Source organism: Lissotriton helveticus, chromosome 5_1 (genome assembly GCF_964261635.1).
Source record: "Lissotriton helveticus chromosome 5_1, aLisHel1.1, whole genome shotgun sequence".
NCBI classification, from domain to species: Eukaryota; Metazoa; Chordata; class Amphibia; order Caudata; family Salamandridae; genus Lissotriton; species Lissotriton helveticus.
In genome coordinates this window covers 1,200,092,090-1,200,108,604 of record NC_136065.1, presented here as the reverse complement: position 1 = coordinate 1,200,108,604, position 16,515 = coordinate 1,200,092,090, and the positions used below count along the sequence as shown (strand labels likewise).

The following is a 16,515-nucleotide window of genomic DNA, read 5'->3' as shown; positions in this document are numbered from 1 at the left end:
CTGTTGGGTGGCGTAGTTAGGGGTCGGAGTTGAGGCGGTGCAGTGGTCTTGGTCATCAAAGTTGTCATAGAGCGTCTTGATCTTGAGGTGAAAGAAGGAGCTGAGTTTGTTGCCGAGGACTTGGGAAGGGGGGACGTAGAGGTTGTTTCGCTGTTGGGTTTGGCAAATTCCTGTATGATGGCGAAGAGTTCCTTGGACTTGTGGACGTTGGAGAAGATTCTGTTTTGGATTACGTTTTTCTTTGTTGATTTGATGAGTTGGTGGTGTGCTGAGATGACTGTTTTGTAGGCGGATGGCGCTTCCGTGGTTTTTCTGTTTCTCCACGTCTTCTCCTGTCGTCGTCAGAAGTGTTTGGTTCTTGGAGGTCCGCTGTGAACCAGTTTGCTTTCTTGTTCTGTCGTCTCGTGGTGTTCTGGAGGGGGGCTAAAGCGTTGGCCCAGCTACTGATCCATTGGTGGAGGTACCTTGCCGATGTGTTGGCGTCAGTCATGATTGGGGGAGGAGTGTGGGTGAGGGCAGAGGTGAAGTGTTCTTCGGAGACTTGGTCCCAGCTTCTGCATGTGCAATGGGTTTTGTAAAGGAGAAATGGATGCAGTGGTGGTCTGTCTTGAGCAGTTCCGTGGTGTGGCTGAAGCGAATATTGTTTCCTCCGGCGAAGATGGGGTTGAGTGTGTGTCCTGCTGTGTGAGTGGGGGTGGTGACAAGTTGCTTCAGTCCTATGTTGGTGAGGTTCTCGAGGAGGGCAGTGTTGGGGTCGCTGTGGTTGGCCAGGTGGAAGTTCAGGTTTCCGAGTAGTATGTAGTCTGTAGAGGCCAGGACGTGGGGTGTGATGTGGTCTGCGATGACATTGGTGAAATGGGTGCGGAGTCCAGGAGGTCTGTAGGCGAGTGTTCCGTAGAGCGTCGTTCTGGATCTGGAAGTGGATGTGTTCCATGGGGGGCAAGGAGTCGTCCGAGTTGGTGGTTGTCAATCGGAGGGAGCTTTTGTGGATGATTGCGAGGCCTCCTCCAGGGCGGTTGGGGCACCCTTTTCTCAGGATCTTGTATCCGTCGGGGATGGCGGTTGCAATGTCGGGTGCGGAGCTGGCTTTGGTCCAGGTCTCTGTGGCGAAGGCGACGCCGGGTGTAAGTGTTGAGGAGGTCTCAGATTTTTATGGCGTGTCTGTGCAGGAAGCGTACTTTGAGTAGGATGCAGCTCAGTGGTTTGTATGCGGTGCTGTCTGGTGGGCTGGGGGTTGCTGCCAGGGTCCAGAGGTGGGTGAAGGTGTGGCGGCAGTGTTGGCAGGAGATCGGGCCTTGGGTGTTGCTCGGCGTCGAGAGGTGGCAGTTATTGCGTCTGGGAATGAGTGCAAGGAGAGTGCTCGTGTCGTTGCTGTGGGTGGTCGAAGCACCAGGGTCCCTGGTGCTGGTCGCAGACGGGCTGTCCCTTGTCGTGCCAGCGACATGCCCGCTGCACGGTCGCTATTAAGTAGGGCTCGGGGGAGGGTGATCAACTGGGGGCAGGAGCGGGAATGACGCGCTGGGGGGAAGGGGCCATGGGGCCAGCAACAGAGGGGAGCGTGGGAAGAGGGAAAGGCAATGAGACAAAAGACAAAGAACAGAGTGGAATAGCAGAAGAGCAGGGTGCTCTTCCACTAGATCACCAGGGATAAGGCGCAGGCAGGAGCCTGCGTGTAAAGGTGGGCCTCGAACACCTACCTGGCAAGAAGCTCAAGCTGCGCTAATGGCAGAACCTTTACGGTGGAGCTGCGCGGGGGAGAGCAGTGATTCTGACCAGGAGGTCAGAGGTCTTGCTCTTGCTGTGCAGCAGCCGCCATTAAGTAGGGGGAGGGCGATCAGATGGGCGGCGGGAGCGACAAGCTGGGGGTGGAGGGGCGGCAAAGGAAGCATCGGCGGGAAACACAGGAAAAGGGAGCAGGGAGGCGACGAGAGACAGAGAGATGCAAGAAGGCAGTAGAAGGGGAAATACAAAAGGCAAATAGAAGAAAGAAAGAAATGAAAAAGAGGCAAAATAGAAGGAAAATAAGAGACAACGAGACACAAGATAGAAAGGCAATGAGACAAAAGACAGAACAGAGTGGAATAGCAGAAGAGCAGGGCGCTCTTTCACTAGATCACCAAGAATGAGGCGCAGGCTGGAGCCTGTGGGTGGAGGAGGGCCTCGAACACCTACCCGGCAAGGAGCTTAAGTGGCACTAATGGCAGAGCCTTAAAGATGGAGCTGCATGGGGGGAGAGCAGTGATTCTGACCAGGAGGATTATAAGTGTTATATTGTTCAATGCCTGGTTTTGCTCGGTGTGGATGAATCAGACCTTGTATATAGGGCTGAAAAAAAACCCCGAGGCTTTGGCTACAGCAACAGCCAGGGCTCTTAAATGTTTACTCCCTAATGGCGGTGAGTACTAAAGCGTAACCTCAGTCGAGAACATAGGCAAGAAATACATTACCAAGATACATGTATCAGAAGAAAATGAGCAAGTCATCAGAAAGTATTGAACCTTAAAGGCATGTTTCTGGATGATATGTCCCATTGACAGCCCATACATATTAAAAGTAAAAGATAACAAAACTAGCAATTTAATGACTAAATGGGGTAAAAACCATGGATAAGTCAAGTTAACCCATGATCACTCAGTGCGCTCTCCAACACGGGCCATTCGATATCCGCTATTAAGAAGCTGAATGAATTCCTGTCATGGACTGCAGATGCAGGTCAAATTCCATCTGATCTGCTCTAGATCTACAAGAGAGTATGTGCCACACACTCCTCAGCAATACCTGTATCAAATACTGCCAAAAACCAGGTTATGCAATCCTAGAGAAAATTTCAGGCCTTAGAATTATTTAGTATCTGGGACAGAAACATTTTAAGCACATCCAGAAATCAAGATATTAGAGTCACGAAGGCCTTCAAATGTTCAGCAGTGCCAGGACAGCTAAGAGCTTTAGTTAAAAGCCTTAACAAGGTGCTTCCAAAGATTTAGCAGCGCTGTATAGTCCCATTTCCTGACCACCAGCCAGATTGTTGTATTCATGGAGGTTTTAGGATACAATGTGGTTTCGGTGTTGATTGACAATAATCCCTTCCAAAGTTTGACTGAGTCTTGATAGAGATTGCTCAGAATTTGAAGACTTATGCAGGGGTGTGGCACACATATTTTAAGGAGCAGGTATTCAGTGCTTGCTGCGTAGTCTGTGTATCTATCTATATCAATATCTATACTAATATAATAAAGAGAGAGCCCAAACCTTTGAGGCGGGTAATCTCAGGAACCACAGCACCAATCACAACACCCAATACAGCGTTGGAAAGGGCAGTTGCAGCAGAAGGACATAGGCTATGCAGACGCCCACCATATACATTTAAAAGGTAAAAGAACCGTGCCAGCAAAGTAGTCCCTTGTGGGCGTGTCTGCGTTGTGCTGTGGGCGTGTGCTGGGGCGTGACAAACGCTGGGGGCGTGTGGTACGTTCCGCCCTTCATGCCATGTCTCATATCGTGTGCTGTGGGCGTGTGCTGTGGGCGTGTGCGGGGCGTGGGATTACGGGAAAAAAAAGCAAGCGTTGTGCCCAATATTTCATTGTTTTTTCTTCCCAGGTTCTATACATTCCAGCTCCGGGTGTCCACCCTGCTCCCTTTAAATACCCCTGCACCCCATAATCATAACCCACCCTTACTCCTTAAAATACCCCAACACCCTTAAACACTAACCCATCTTAACCCTATAAATATACCCTGTACCCCAAAACCCAAACCTATCCCTAAACCCTAAAAATACCCCTGTACCCCAAAACCCAAACCTAGCCATGAACCTTATAAATACCCCTGCACCTCAAAACCCAAACCTACTCCCGAACCCTAAAAATACCCCTGTACCCCAAAACCCAAACCTACCACTGAACCCTAAAATACCTCTGTACCCCAAAACCCAAACCTAACCCTGAACCCTTAAAATACCCCTGTACCCCAAAACCCAAACCTACCCCTGAACCCTAAAAATACCCCTGTACTCAAAAAACGAAACCTAGCCATGACCCATAAAAATAACCCTGTACCCCAAAACCCAAACCTACCCCTGAACCCTAAAATACCCCTGTACCCCAAAACCCAAACCTAGTCCTGAACCCTAAAAATACCCCTGTACCCCAAAACCCAAACCTAGCCCTGAACCCTTAAAATACCCCTGTACCCCAAAACCCAAACTTATCCCTGAACCCTAAAAATACCCCTGTACCCCAAAACCCATACCTATCCCTAAACCCTAAAACTACCCCTGTACCCCATAACCCAAAACTATATCTGAACCCTTAAAATACCCAAACACCCCAAAACATATACCTCAGTACCCCAAAACATATACCCCTATACCCATACTTACCTTATCCAAACATTTAAAAAAAACATGCTTTTACCATTCATGCATTTAGAACGAATTTCGTTGTAAATGTATGCGTGGTAAAAACATATAAAATGTAATGCCATTCGTTATAATGGCATTGCGGAGTCATGGTACTTTCGTAATGAAAGAATGCGGAGTGAGGTATGCGGAAAGAAAGTTGCGGAATAATGGGTGTTTACCCTCCCCCGGTAAGTACATTGGTGGCACGGCGGCCCACATCTCCAGCAACATACTCATATTTTTTCACCACCGATTTGAAAAATGCACAGGTCTCTCTCATTGATGGCCAGCACCGACATACACTTTTAGACACACCTCCCGCCACAAGTTCTAGAATTGCGAACTTTAGAGCTGGGGATCTACGTTCGAATCTCGGCATCAGCTCAACATCCTGTGATTCCAGGCAAATCGCTTTGTCTCCCTGTGCCTACCACAAATGAATGTGTTCTTCTGTAATGTAAATTGTGCTCATGCCATGTTGTCGAGTTTGCGCTATATAATATTGCAAGGAAAAATAAAGTAGGGAAACTCGAGTTCACACACTACTGAACGCGCACTCTTAAGTGCATCAGCAGTGCACTGTGAATCGGAGCGTTTCACAGGCCTGCCACAGATAAGAAAAGCTATCAAAACGAAATCCTACAAAACAATATACTACTGGCCGGCAGCAATTCATACCCGGACAACGTCGGGACGGGCTGCTAGTTTGTAATACAAGTGAAAGTTACTGAAATGTTTAGTGACTACCGCTGGAAGCAAATAAAGGCGGAAGATCTCTATATGTCCATGCTGGTTGTAGATCTGTTGGAAATTGAGATTTTCAGGAATTCTGCGAATGGACGGAGGTATGTTACACAATTATATTACTGCAGACAAGACCGGAACAACTTTACATGGTCGAATTTCAGCACACACGTCATACATGTTGTTAATGAGAGGTGTTAGAGTTGGAGGTTCTGGGTTGAAGCAATGTGTCGATCGTGGCACTGATGTTTTGTACTTTTTTGTAAAGTTTTAAACTGTCTGTGGTATGATTGTTAGCATTTAGAATTGGGTGGGCGAATGAATCCTGAAAAATGCATTTCTAAAGCCTTTTTGGGGTCTGCAACAGGATACTCATACACAGTCCAATCCAGATTTCAGAGTCCTGCAGGATTATTGCCATCGGTGAGAGCTACTTTTTTGTGGTGGAGGTGACTGATTGGGAGCAGTGGTAATGTTTATTAGCATCATGGCTATGCTACCTATTCATTAACTTGATTGGTTGTAGCACCAATTGTATTTTCCATGCATTGGAGCCAGTTGAAAAACAATACATTTGTAGCCTTACTTCTGGTCTTTGGCATGAGTGGAACATTTCATATAAAGTGCATACTGTGTTTGGCGTGTATGGGTTGCTTATTGGAAACTGGTTGGTAGCAGTGATTAGGTATTTAACATGAGCGATGGGAACTTTGTTTAGCAGTAGTACTTATTTTTTGTCATGAGTGGCATGGTTGTAATCAGGTGATTGGCAGGAAACAGTACCAGTAGGTTTTCAAGAGCAGTATGCCATTTATAATAAGGTTTGCAGGAGGTGTAATTTTTATTTCTAGAGTGTTGCATATACAGTACTTGGTTGACAGTAGTATTTGGTCTGTGGCAGAAGAAATACTTAAGTCAGCTATGTCCTAGTGAAGTTAACCAGTTCTAAAATGGTACTGAGTCCAGGTCTCGTCTTTCTGTCGTAGACTCATTTGTTTCTTCAGTTTTTGTAGGAGGGTGTGAACTCCCTTCCTAATTCTACTCCCATAAACGTCTGGTAGTTTAGACGTTTAACAGTATACACGGCATCCTGCCTTGCCTTCTGTGTGATTTACGGATATACCTGACTTCCAAGCCATTGTCTTAAGTTAAGGTAATATTTGTGTCTATATGTTAATGCTGTCCGAACTTGTCTTTAAGGTGCATTACACAAAGCCTTTATAATTATGGCGAGCGCTCTAAGGAAATGTTATAAGTTCAGATTGCACTACTGACAGTGGTTCCAGTATAAAAATGTGTACACACGTTTGCAAGGTTTAACAGTATTATGTTATATAATAATCTTCTAGGATACTCTGTGATTAGATGCAAATATATGCAAAAGCTTGAAAGCAAGATTGATGAGTATTATCATATATAAAAATGCACTAGGAAAAAAACGTTTTGCCAAACTACTGTGAAATTGTGGGTACCATTTCTTTGAAGCATCATTTAGTAAAATGTGTTGATGCATGCTAGTATGTCCAAAAAATATTCATAATGGAAAATCAGTTTAACCATTTAAACAAAATTATAGGAGACATGAAAATAAACAAGCATTGGCAAATACAATAGGTATGACGTTGGTGGTCAGCCTTTTGGTTTTGACAATGCATCATGCTTTGACACAGTTTTTTGTAAAACCTTACTCTTGTAGGAGCTGCCTGGTTCTTCTCATTATAACAAGCATTGGCAAAGGCAAAAATATTCTTTGTCTAAAAAAAACACACATTGCCACAGTAGTTCCTGACACTGGACCAAACTGCTTTGCATGCCAATATGCTCCTTGTGAAAGAGCAGAAGGCTGTCACTCTCAGTAAAATGAGCCATTAGAGAGAGAAAGAGAGAGAGAGAGAGAGAGAGAGAGAGAGAGAGAGAGCAAGAGAGAAAGCAAGAGAGAGAGAGAGATTTTAATAAAAATAAAAGGTCTTGGTTGACGCCAGAGCTAAATAGGGACCCAATTCTTTAAGAAAGTCACAAAAGTGCACCTATGGTATATGTCCTTGCGTTAGTGCAGATTTGTGGCTTTCATGAATCCACAAGAATTTACAGAAGTAGACCAGGAAATCGTACTCAGAGAAAATATTTGTGAACTGCATTTTAGCACTAGCAAATTTGCTCATGCGAATATCTGTTGAATGGTAACAAGTTCACTTTCCAACTGACCACTTTTTTCCCCTAGAAGAAGCTATACTACTGCCCTTGACAGACAGGGGTTACTTTCCAGCCTTTCTCTATATGGGAAAATATTAGAGCCGAGCTGATGAAAACCCATAAAAAATGCAAGTTAATAGCTTAGCGCAGACTCAAAAGGGCATTCCAACAATGGAACTATTGTTTACTGCTTCCTCTAGCCCTAGTATGTAGATCTGCAGAAAGGTGGCAAAATAAAGGAATTGCTAGTATTCAAACTCTACTATGGTATGAGCTCTGGCATAATCGAGAGTCTATATCAGAGCTCTGACATTGCTGCCATAACTTGTGGCCACACTACATAGCTCCAAAGGGACAAGTAGATTTTGTTACAATATAAGTCCATTTATGAAGCAACCTGACCCATGGACAAGTAGGTATTTTGTTAAATTCCACACCCCAGACTTCCTGCATTCTTCTAGATTTCGATTGGACTATGATTGAGGAGGTGAACCCTGGCAAAGCTAGTGCTAAATGGGGCAGTAACTGCAAAACTGTAAATTGAGGATCCTTTTAATATTGCACACAATAGGTGTAACTATCTGCCAGATGAACTTTAGCTTTATTGTACCGCTGCATTAATTTAAGCTATTAATGTAGGGTTTCCATGTATGCTTTGTAAAGTATTCTGACATCATTGAAGATCATTTCCATCCTATAGAAGAAACTAAATAAAAAAATAAACGTCCGGGCTAAGTGATTTAATGTATGATCTGATTGAGTCAAAATTCCCCCAGGAACCTGGTTGAACGTTCAGCAGGAAATGAAATTAACTTGAGAAAATATCTTGGCTTCTGATGAGATGTTTGAAGAAGAATTAGTGAAAGCCAATAACTGTACCTGTATATAAAATGATTCGAGCGTGGCCTGCCATAAGCAATCCTTAAAGAAATACATGTAAAAAAAACACTTTTAAATAGGTAGTGGCGACCACTTCTATGGTCTGCAGTCTTTGTGGTTGGAAAAAGGAAAACAAAACCTGTCCCGCTCCTCAACTCCTCTTAAACAGGATGTTCAAATTTGTAAGTAGCCCTTCTGCTACATTAAAGAATAGAGGAGCTCGGCTTACAAGATAAGTTGGCGCTGTGCAGATTGTATGGGGAGGCCTTCTCAATAACATGTCAAATCAAGCCTTAAAACACTAATGTCAGATGGTACTATTGTAGAGCTGAAATGTATCAACTTCAGAAGATCAAGTTAGTAGGAGAAGGGCAGTTATAGTCTTTGTAAATGGAAGTTCTAGTTAGACGTACATCAAACTCCGAAATGTACATGAGCTTCAACTCTATAATTATGCTCTCCAGCTATGTGTTGTGGTGCTGAATGCCTTGATTTTTCATAATTATGAGTTCTTTTTTCTTCACTTCACTCTCAGAAATTTCAAGAGTTACAGAAGAAAAATATTGAAATTAAAAGCCAAGCAAATTTTCAAGTACGAGGTCGGAGAAGGAAACGTCGAAGAAAAGGCGTTACAGGTGTGTAACTTGTGATTGATAATTTTTTATCCTTTGCTTTATTTCTTGTAGTCAACTAGATAACTTTGAATCCTCTTATGGTGATAAATGAATAATATTTTCAATAATGGTGCAGTCTTGCGCTCTTGTTTATGTAGTCAGAAGTAAATTTTATAACATGGGTCAAATTATATAATGCATACAAGTGAACAAGTTTACTGGAACTACTCTACTTTTGGATTTTGTAATCCATTGTGAATAAATATGAATGACTGACATCCCAAATTAACCCAGCTTTTGAATCACTTTTCACCATCTTTTACCTCTATGTGGAAACCGCTGCTGTCTGATCTTTTTTAGATAATTGCTGTGGCCTGTATTAGTTGTAGGTTTGTACTGTCTATATCATAGCAGTGCCACTAATTCGGGTCTATCAACCTTGTTGTCTAGCAGATTTAAGTGATCCAAGATCCACTCTGTTCACAGAGTGTTCGGTCTCAACTCAACACCCCATGATGAATTCTGTACACTGGCCTATGTGCTTCAGTTGTGTACATTGTATTCTATCAGGACAAGGTTGTCTTGGGGCTGTGCCCTACCCCAAAGGGTCTGCCAGAATTTCATTTGATTTAGAAGATTATCATTTCCATATTTTTTCATCTCCTCATGCCTTTACAACTTGGGCATCATGAGCGCCTTGTACTTCTACATTAATAGAACCATGGCTTTTAGTTCAGCTCATTGACGTTTAGTAATTAATATAGTACATTAGCTCCATGTTCCTTGCCTTTGCCTGTGTACTCACAATATTAGGGGGTGTCTCACTTCCACCTCAGGAATCCAGAGAAAATGCTGAGGATGCTGCTCCACCTTCCCAGATTGTTTCCATAAAGAGAGCTGCTTCCCTGGTATTTGCTCCTGTTTAGTTCTTGCTTTGGCGAGGCAGGTTTCTGGAGTAAAGGCCACTGCTGGCTTTGATCTGCACTGTCATCCACATAAGTTTAATTCATCTGCTGGACTTTGAAGCAATTATGGATCTGTGTGGGAGCAGTGGCAAGGTAGATTCCGAATTGATCCCTTTCTTTAGTTCTGTTATAGTGAGTTGACGTTATTTACATTCATAATTTGAACTCTGTGATGAGGCAGAGTTTTTATAGCAACTGGGTTCCACCTATTAAGTTCCCCAGAATTTTTTGACAATTGACTATGGGTTTTGTACTTTAACTGTGAGCCAGTTTAATTTCCTGTGAATTAATGGTAATTGGTATGACCATGTTAACCACTAGAGTCTGCCTTTTACGATAAGGCTACTGCTGTGCAACTAGGGTAAAATGCACTGGGCTATTTACACTTGAACTTGTGAGCACAAGCGTGTGGAGGCTGCATGAGTGAGACTACTGTCATTCACATCCCTGTATCAGCTCATAATCAGATTCCAGGCCTTTTTTCCTGCCCTACTGGGCCAAGGTATTTTCTCTAGTTCCCAGCAAAGGGATCAAAAGCCTACCCACACAAAAAGACAGTCAACAGGGATTGACACAGTTCCTGGGAAAGGAAAGGGGTGGGGATGAAATTTGCAACTGTCACCTATTACCTAGCAATCGTGAAGGAAAGTTTCTATTCTGTGATTGACTTGGAGACAAAGTTTATGCTTCTCGTTCTTCAACAGCCTAACCACATATAACAATCCAAAAAAACAAGGGACTTCAAATCCCATGAGTCCAAGCAAACTTAAAAGTCTACCAATTATATAGCTCAGTCTCCCCATCAAATCCTCTTCAAGTAACAGTGTTTCCTCTTTATTTGTGCGAAAACCCTACGTAGGTTAAAACACTCCTTGGAATTCTTTTTTCTGGTCATTACCTGCAATGAGACTAGAAATACCCAGTATCTTGAGGTACTTAAAATCATTAACATCTCTCGAAGTAGTTATGTCATATCAAGTCCCCAATAGCATTGCAAAAATAAAATAAAAACACTCACTTTTGTATCAGTGCAATATTAAAATGTAACTAAAAGAACATACTCATACCAACATTAAAAGTCCAAAAAAAAACAATGGTGGGAAGGATGTTACCCAAGTTCCATCAGGTGAATTAATCTTCACCTCCTTAATAGAATTGAAACATTCCTTCACGACAGCTAGGAAATGTTTCATTCTATGTCAGGACCGGAGGCTTCAGATTATGCTCATCTAAAACCCTCTCCCCACCATGGGGGCTATGGCTGCCGCCAGTTTAAAATAGAACTGTTTAAATGTTGAATCTGAAGACTGGTGGGCTGCCTTCAGTATGTTCTCTGGCAAAATGTACTCTGGATGAGGTGGTATCAATGCCAGCCTCTGACTCCCAACAGACCCATCTGGAGATAATGGGAAACTTCCTTGAAAGGTTTCTTTAACGAATCAGGAACTGTTGCATACCAGCTGGTCTGACCTCATCAGTGAGAGTTTCATATGCTCTGATATCTATGACCACGCAAAGTTTAGGATGGTTTGGAAAATATGGATAGTGGACCGTCTTAATGCTGTCTTGGTTCTACGCAACACTCTAAAGGTAACACCTGAAGATCCGGGGTTTAACCCAGCGGCGTGAGGGGCACGCCTAAGATCTTCAAGTTCACCTGTCTTGGGATTCAAAGACACGGAATACTTCTGGATGGCGTCAGAGACCAAGTTTATTAGCTGCAGCTAGTAACAGTGATCCTAGAAATACATCACGGTGTAAATTCTCAGGAGACTGCTCATTTTACTAAGGCGAGACGTCTCCTTTTATATCCAATATTCACATTATAAATGTACACCCACTGCACAAAATTCTAACCAATAAGATACATTTTCAAACAAAGTATCACATAGCAAAAAACTCAATTTACAGTATCCCAACCCAAAAGTTAATTATTAGGAATGTCCCAAATTCAATCTCTACTAGCCGGACAAACCTATAATTGAAAGCATAACCCATGTAATGATGAAACATAAAAAAATAAACAGTAACACATGCTGAACAAGATAAAGCATGTGCAAGGAAACTAAAAAGTTAACGATGTCCTGAACATAAATTGGCAATCTCAGATAAAGATCGATCAGGGAAATTGGCTTTGCGAGGTCAGTTTCAGGTAAAGAGGTCAGTTTCTTACAGTTCATTTCAGAGTCAAAAAGAAACCTAGTTAATGTATACATGAGCTAAGAAGGCCAGGCCACTTCGTTCGCCAGGTTACCTTTACAGGCCTACGTGAGGGCAACACAAAATGGTGGCACAGAACAAAATGGAGTCAGACTCGAGAATTACAGAACCTCAGACCCTCCTTTTGCCATTACGTAGGCAATAACCTAAGACTCCTGTTAATCTGAATCTAGGTCTATATCAATATTCATTAGGTCATCAAAGTGTTGCTGTAGCATCATTTTATTATTCTCTACTTCTCTCGGGACAGGTCTCCGAACACACATAGTAGCACAAAGACTGCAAATGGCGGGACCACACTGGATGCAAAGACAACAAAAGAAAAAGATGGCTAAAACCATACCAAGGAATGTCAGAATCTTCCATCCCCATTTGGACTGCAGTCCCCAAAACCATCCCGTCAATGACCAGTCTCCTTCGTCTACATGGATAGACTCAGAGATCCTATGCAACCTAGAGATGGCTTGGTATACTGTAGGGGCATTATCTGGTATGTAAACACAGCAACTAGATCCAATTAATTTACGTACTCCTCCTCGAAGTATGATGTCTAATACCATACGATTCTGCAAAGTCATAAGGCGGTCCGCTTGAAGCTCAGCTGTAACATTACTAAGAGCACCTGCTGTCTCATTAATAGTAGCTTCAACAACGCGGACGAGCTGTCGAATATGCCTACTATTGCTCATAGGACCCCAAAAGGGCAGGAAGCCCTTGAAGAAATCTCCTACTTCATGTGCTGCAGTATCTTCCTGATTGAAGACACCTCTACCATATCTCGTTCTATGATAGTCTGAAGCAGTAGTGTATGTAGGGGGAAGCAAAAACGCCACATAACATGTTCCTGAAAAATCAGGTGGCAACCATGTGTAGGCTCTGTCATGACAAACAAAATATGTGCCTTTAGCTGGCACAAACGGTGGAGAAGTCTGGGTGAATAGACATAGGTTTGAGCACACACACTCTTACCTAGATGAGCTTTCGGATTCCGACCAGTACCTTGCACACAAAAATGGCCTCGGTGGGGTACAATCCAAATAGGGGGAGACCTTTTTCGTCTCTCCTTCTCTGTCAAGCTGGTACTATATCCAGTCACGTTCCAACCAACATAAGCCTGCACCTCATCCTTAGGGATAGCATTATATGCATCAATATCTCGGATCATAGCTACTATTCCCCTTATCAAGGCATTATTGCTGGAGTTATCTTTAAGGGAACGTGAGGGGCGTACCTAATTTGCATAGATAAACATGGTCTGAAAAGCCCACACAGACCCATTAAAAGAAAAAGGCAAAACCAAATATGGCATACCTTTATCTGTCGTATGAGGCAGAAGACCACAAACCCAACAATTAGTGGTATTTACTACTAACTGATGCTGATGCAACAACTGTATGAACGAGTTGTTGACAAATTCTGATCTCCTTGTTTGCTCATGTTCAGGCAACGTATACAACTGATGCAAAGAAACAATAGTGAAAGAAAGCATAGGTTGGGAGGTGGGTGCAGAGGTCTGTTGTGTAACATAGACAATCCAACCCACACAAGCTAATGTGATACTTAAAAACATCAAAAAGCACAATATTATAAAACATTTGCTACATATCAATGTACAAAATCTTGTCTTAAGATCTATTCTCTCAACATCTATTTCAGTTACAAGAGACTCCATCCTCTAACGTGCTGCTCGCGGCAATTTTCCTTCTTCACTCAAGTGTGCTTCCAGGCGTCCTAGACTTCCCTAGAACTGCAGACCTTTCGTCAATACGCGGGCCACCCCTTAAGTCTTATACCGCGACCCTGCAGCTGAACCCGAATGGTGGCTCAAAAAAGAAAAAGAAAAATAGTCTCTTGTCTGAAAGAGTGTAATTCACAAAAAAATTCACATTTTATTTGTCCTTTTTAGACCTTAAGTTGTATCGTTCTTTACCAGGCACAGTTTGATCCTGAAAAAGTGCCTCTGGATACGTAGAATCAATTCGCAAACACGGCGGCATAGCTTCTTGCAAGACTTCATTATCCTCACGTTCTGACTGAGTCCATTCCAGATGTGCATTGCTAAAAGGTACAAATCTTGGAACCCTTTCCCTCTCGGAATCGGCAACACCTTCCCGGACCCACTTATCGTACGGTAAGAGCAAAGGTATCTTCTTGCAATGGGTACCATGTACACAGTTTTTCTTGCCGAACACCTTAATAGCAGTCCGAGTTGATAACAGGACTTGGTATGGACCGGTCCATCTTGGTTCCAAGTTCTTTGACCTCTGGAAATTCCTGGTTAGAATCCAGTCGCCAGGTTGAATCATGTGGCCTGCGTCTACAGAAACTGAAGGCAAAGTGTCATGGACCTGTTGGTGAAGAACACGTAATTTAGCAGTCAAATCATGTAAGTAGTCAACCAACATAGGGTACTCGATATCACTGTACTTCTTAGGCCTCGGCACACCCCAGACATTCGCCGGGCGTCCAAAAACAATCTTGTATGGGCTAAGTCCCACGCGAGAATGTACTGTCATTCTCGTGGACAACAGTGCCAATGGTAAGGCATCGGGCCATGTAAGACCGGAGCTCGCTTGCACCTTGGCCAACTTCAACTTCAGAGTGCCATTATAGCACTCGACCAGGCCTGCTGACTGGGGGTGATTTGCAGCGTGAAATTTCTGTTTAATACCCAGACCCGCACATACTTTCTTCATAATCTGACCCACAAATTCACTTCCATTATCACTCCATACCATCCTCGACAAACCATATCTGGGAACAAATTCTTTGAGCAAAACCTTGGCTGTAGACAAGGCAGTATTATCCTTTAGGGGGTAGGTCTCTATCCATCTGGAAAAGGCACAAACAACCACAAGGACATACTTCAAGTTATTGCATCTTTCCATATGAATGTAGTCTATCTGCAGCACCTCAAACGGATACGTTGGAGGAGCAAAATGACCCGCTGGAGTTGGGTTCCCTTTCCAGGATTATGCATCAAGCAAATCATGCAGTGTTTAACCAAATTCTCAGCACACTTAGGAATTCCACCATTCTGCCATACCGGAGCCAACAACTTACATATCCCTTTTGAACTAATGTGAGCCAGCCCATGAGCCATAGTAACCACCGGGAGCACATATGCATCCGGCAACAACCATCGCCGGTGCTCTGACAACTCAACCCAACAGCCTGTTGAATCCAACATTCCCGTACTCTCTCTCCACATACTCAATTCTTTCTCAGTAGCTTCTGCCTGTATCATCTTCACACTTTCTGTTGTATCTTCACATATTCCTCCTTCCACAACCCATCTGGCAGGACCTGCAACATACATCCGACTCGTCACATCTTTCGCTGTTTCTCTCGCTACTTCATCTGCAAACGCATTCCCTCGACCCACATCATCCGTAACCTTCTTATGCGCACTACACTTTACTATCGCAATTTGAGTCGGCAAAGTAAGTGATTCAAGAAGTTCACTCACTAATTGTCCATGCTGAATTTTCGTACCATGGGAAGTAAGAAATCCTCTCTCTTTCCACAAACAACCAAAACTGTGAGCCACGCCAAATGCATATTGGCTATCAGTAAAAACATTCACTCTCTTTCCTTTTGACAATACACACGCTCTAGTCAATGCTATCAACTCCGCTGCCTGTGCGGAATTCTGTGCAATACGTGCTGTTTCAACAATCGTGTGCAAAGTTGTGACAGCATATGCTGCAGTCGTCTCTCCATTCGGAAGCTTAAAGCACGAACCATCTACCCATAGGGTACCATCAGGATTCGAAAGAGGAGTATCTTTCAGATCAACTCTACCCTTCGTTTCCTCCTCTGTCCGGAGAAAACAGTCATGCTGTTCCTTAACATCTGTCTCTACAAAAATTGGCAACAATGTAGCTGGATTCAATGTGTTGCACCGCTTGATGTGCACATGACTAGCCAAAAGCGTCAACTCATAACCTGACAAACGTGCACTGGTAAGATGTTGAGTCTTTGTTCTGTTCAATAGGGTATCCACTGCATGTGGGACCATCACAATCAATGTATTGTCCAATACCAAACCAGCAGACTGTTGGATAGAAACAGCCGCTGCCGCTGTAGCTCTTAGACAACTAGGCAATGCCCTAGCTACCGGATCTAAAGTGGCAGAAAAATACGCACATGGGCGCTGCTTGTCTCCAAATTGTTGCGTCAACACTGACAACGCACAACCTTCTCTCTCGTGTACATAAAGTGTAAAAGGTTTACTATAGTCGGGGGTACCCAACACCGGAGCAGAACACAATGCATCACGCAATTCCGAAAAACTCTTCTGACATTCGTCAGACCAAGGAAGAGGGTGTGGTGTGTCCTTAAGAGTAAGTGCCAACAAAGGTTTCGCTACCAAAGAGAAATTCGGAATCCACTGTCTACAATACGAGGTGATACCTAAGAAGGCACGCACCTCTCTCTGTGTGCATGGCACAGTCATTTTAGCAATCGCTTGAATACGCTCTGGGGTCAATCGTCTTCC

At 43.5% G+C, this 16,515-nt stretch overlaps 1 protein-coding gene across 1 annotated transcript in view; it reads left to right on the top strand.

The window, feature by feature from the left end:
- FAM204A (family with sequence similarity 204 member A) overlaps positions 1–16,515 on the top strand; it is a 380,149-nt gene that overhangs the window by 28,066 nt on the left and 335,568 nt on the right. Inside the window, exon 2 of the mRNA XM_078641197.1 lies at positions 8,751–8,850. Coding sequence (XP_078497323.1) covers positions 8,751–8,850 — 100 coding nt within the window. The remainder of the gene's footprint in view (positions 1–8,750; positions 8,851–16,515) is intronic.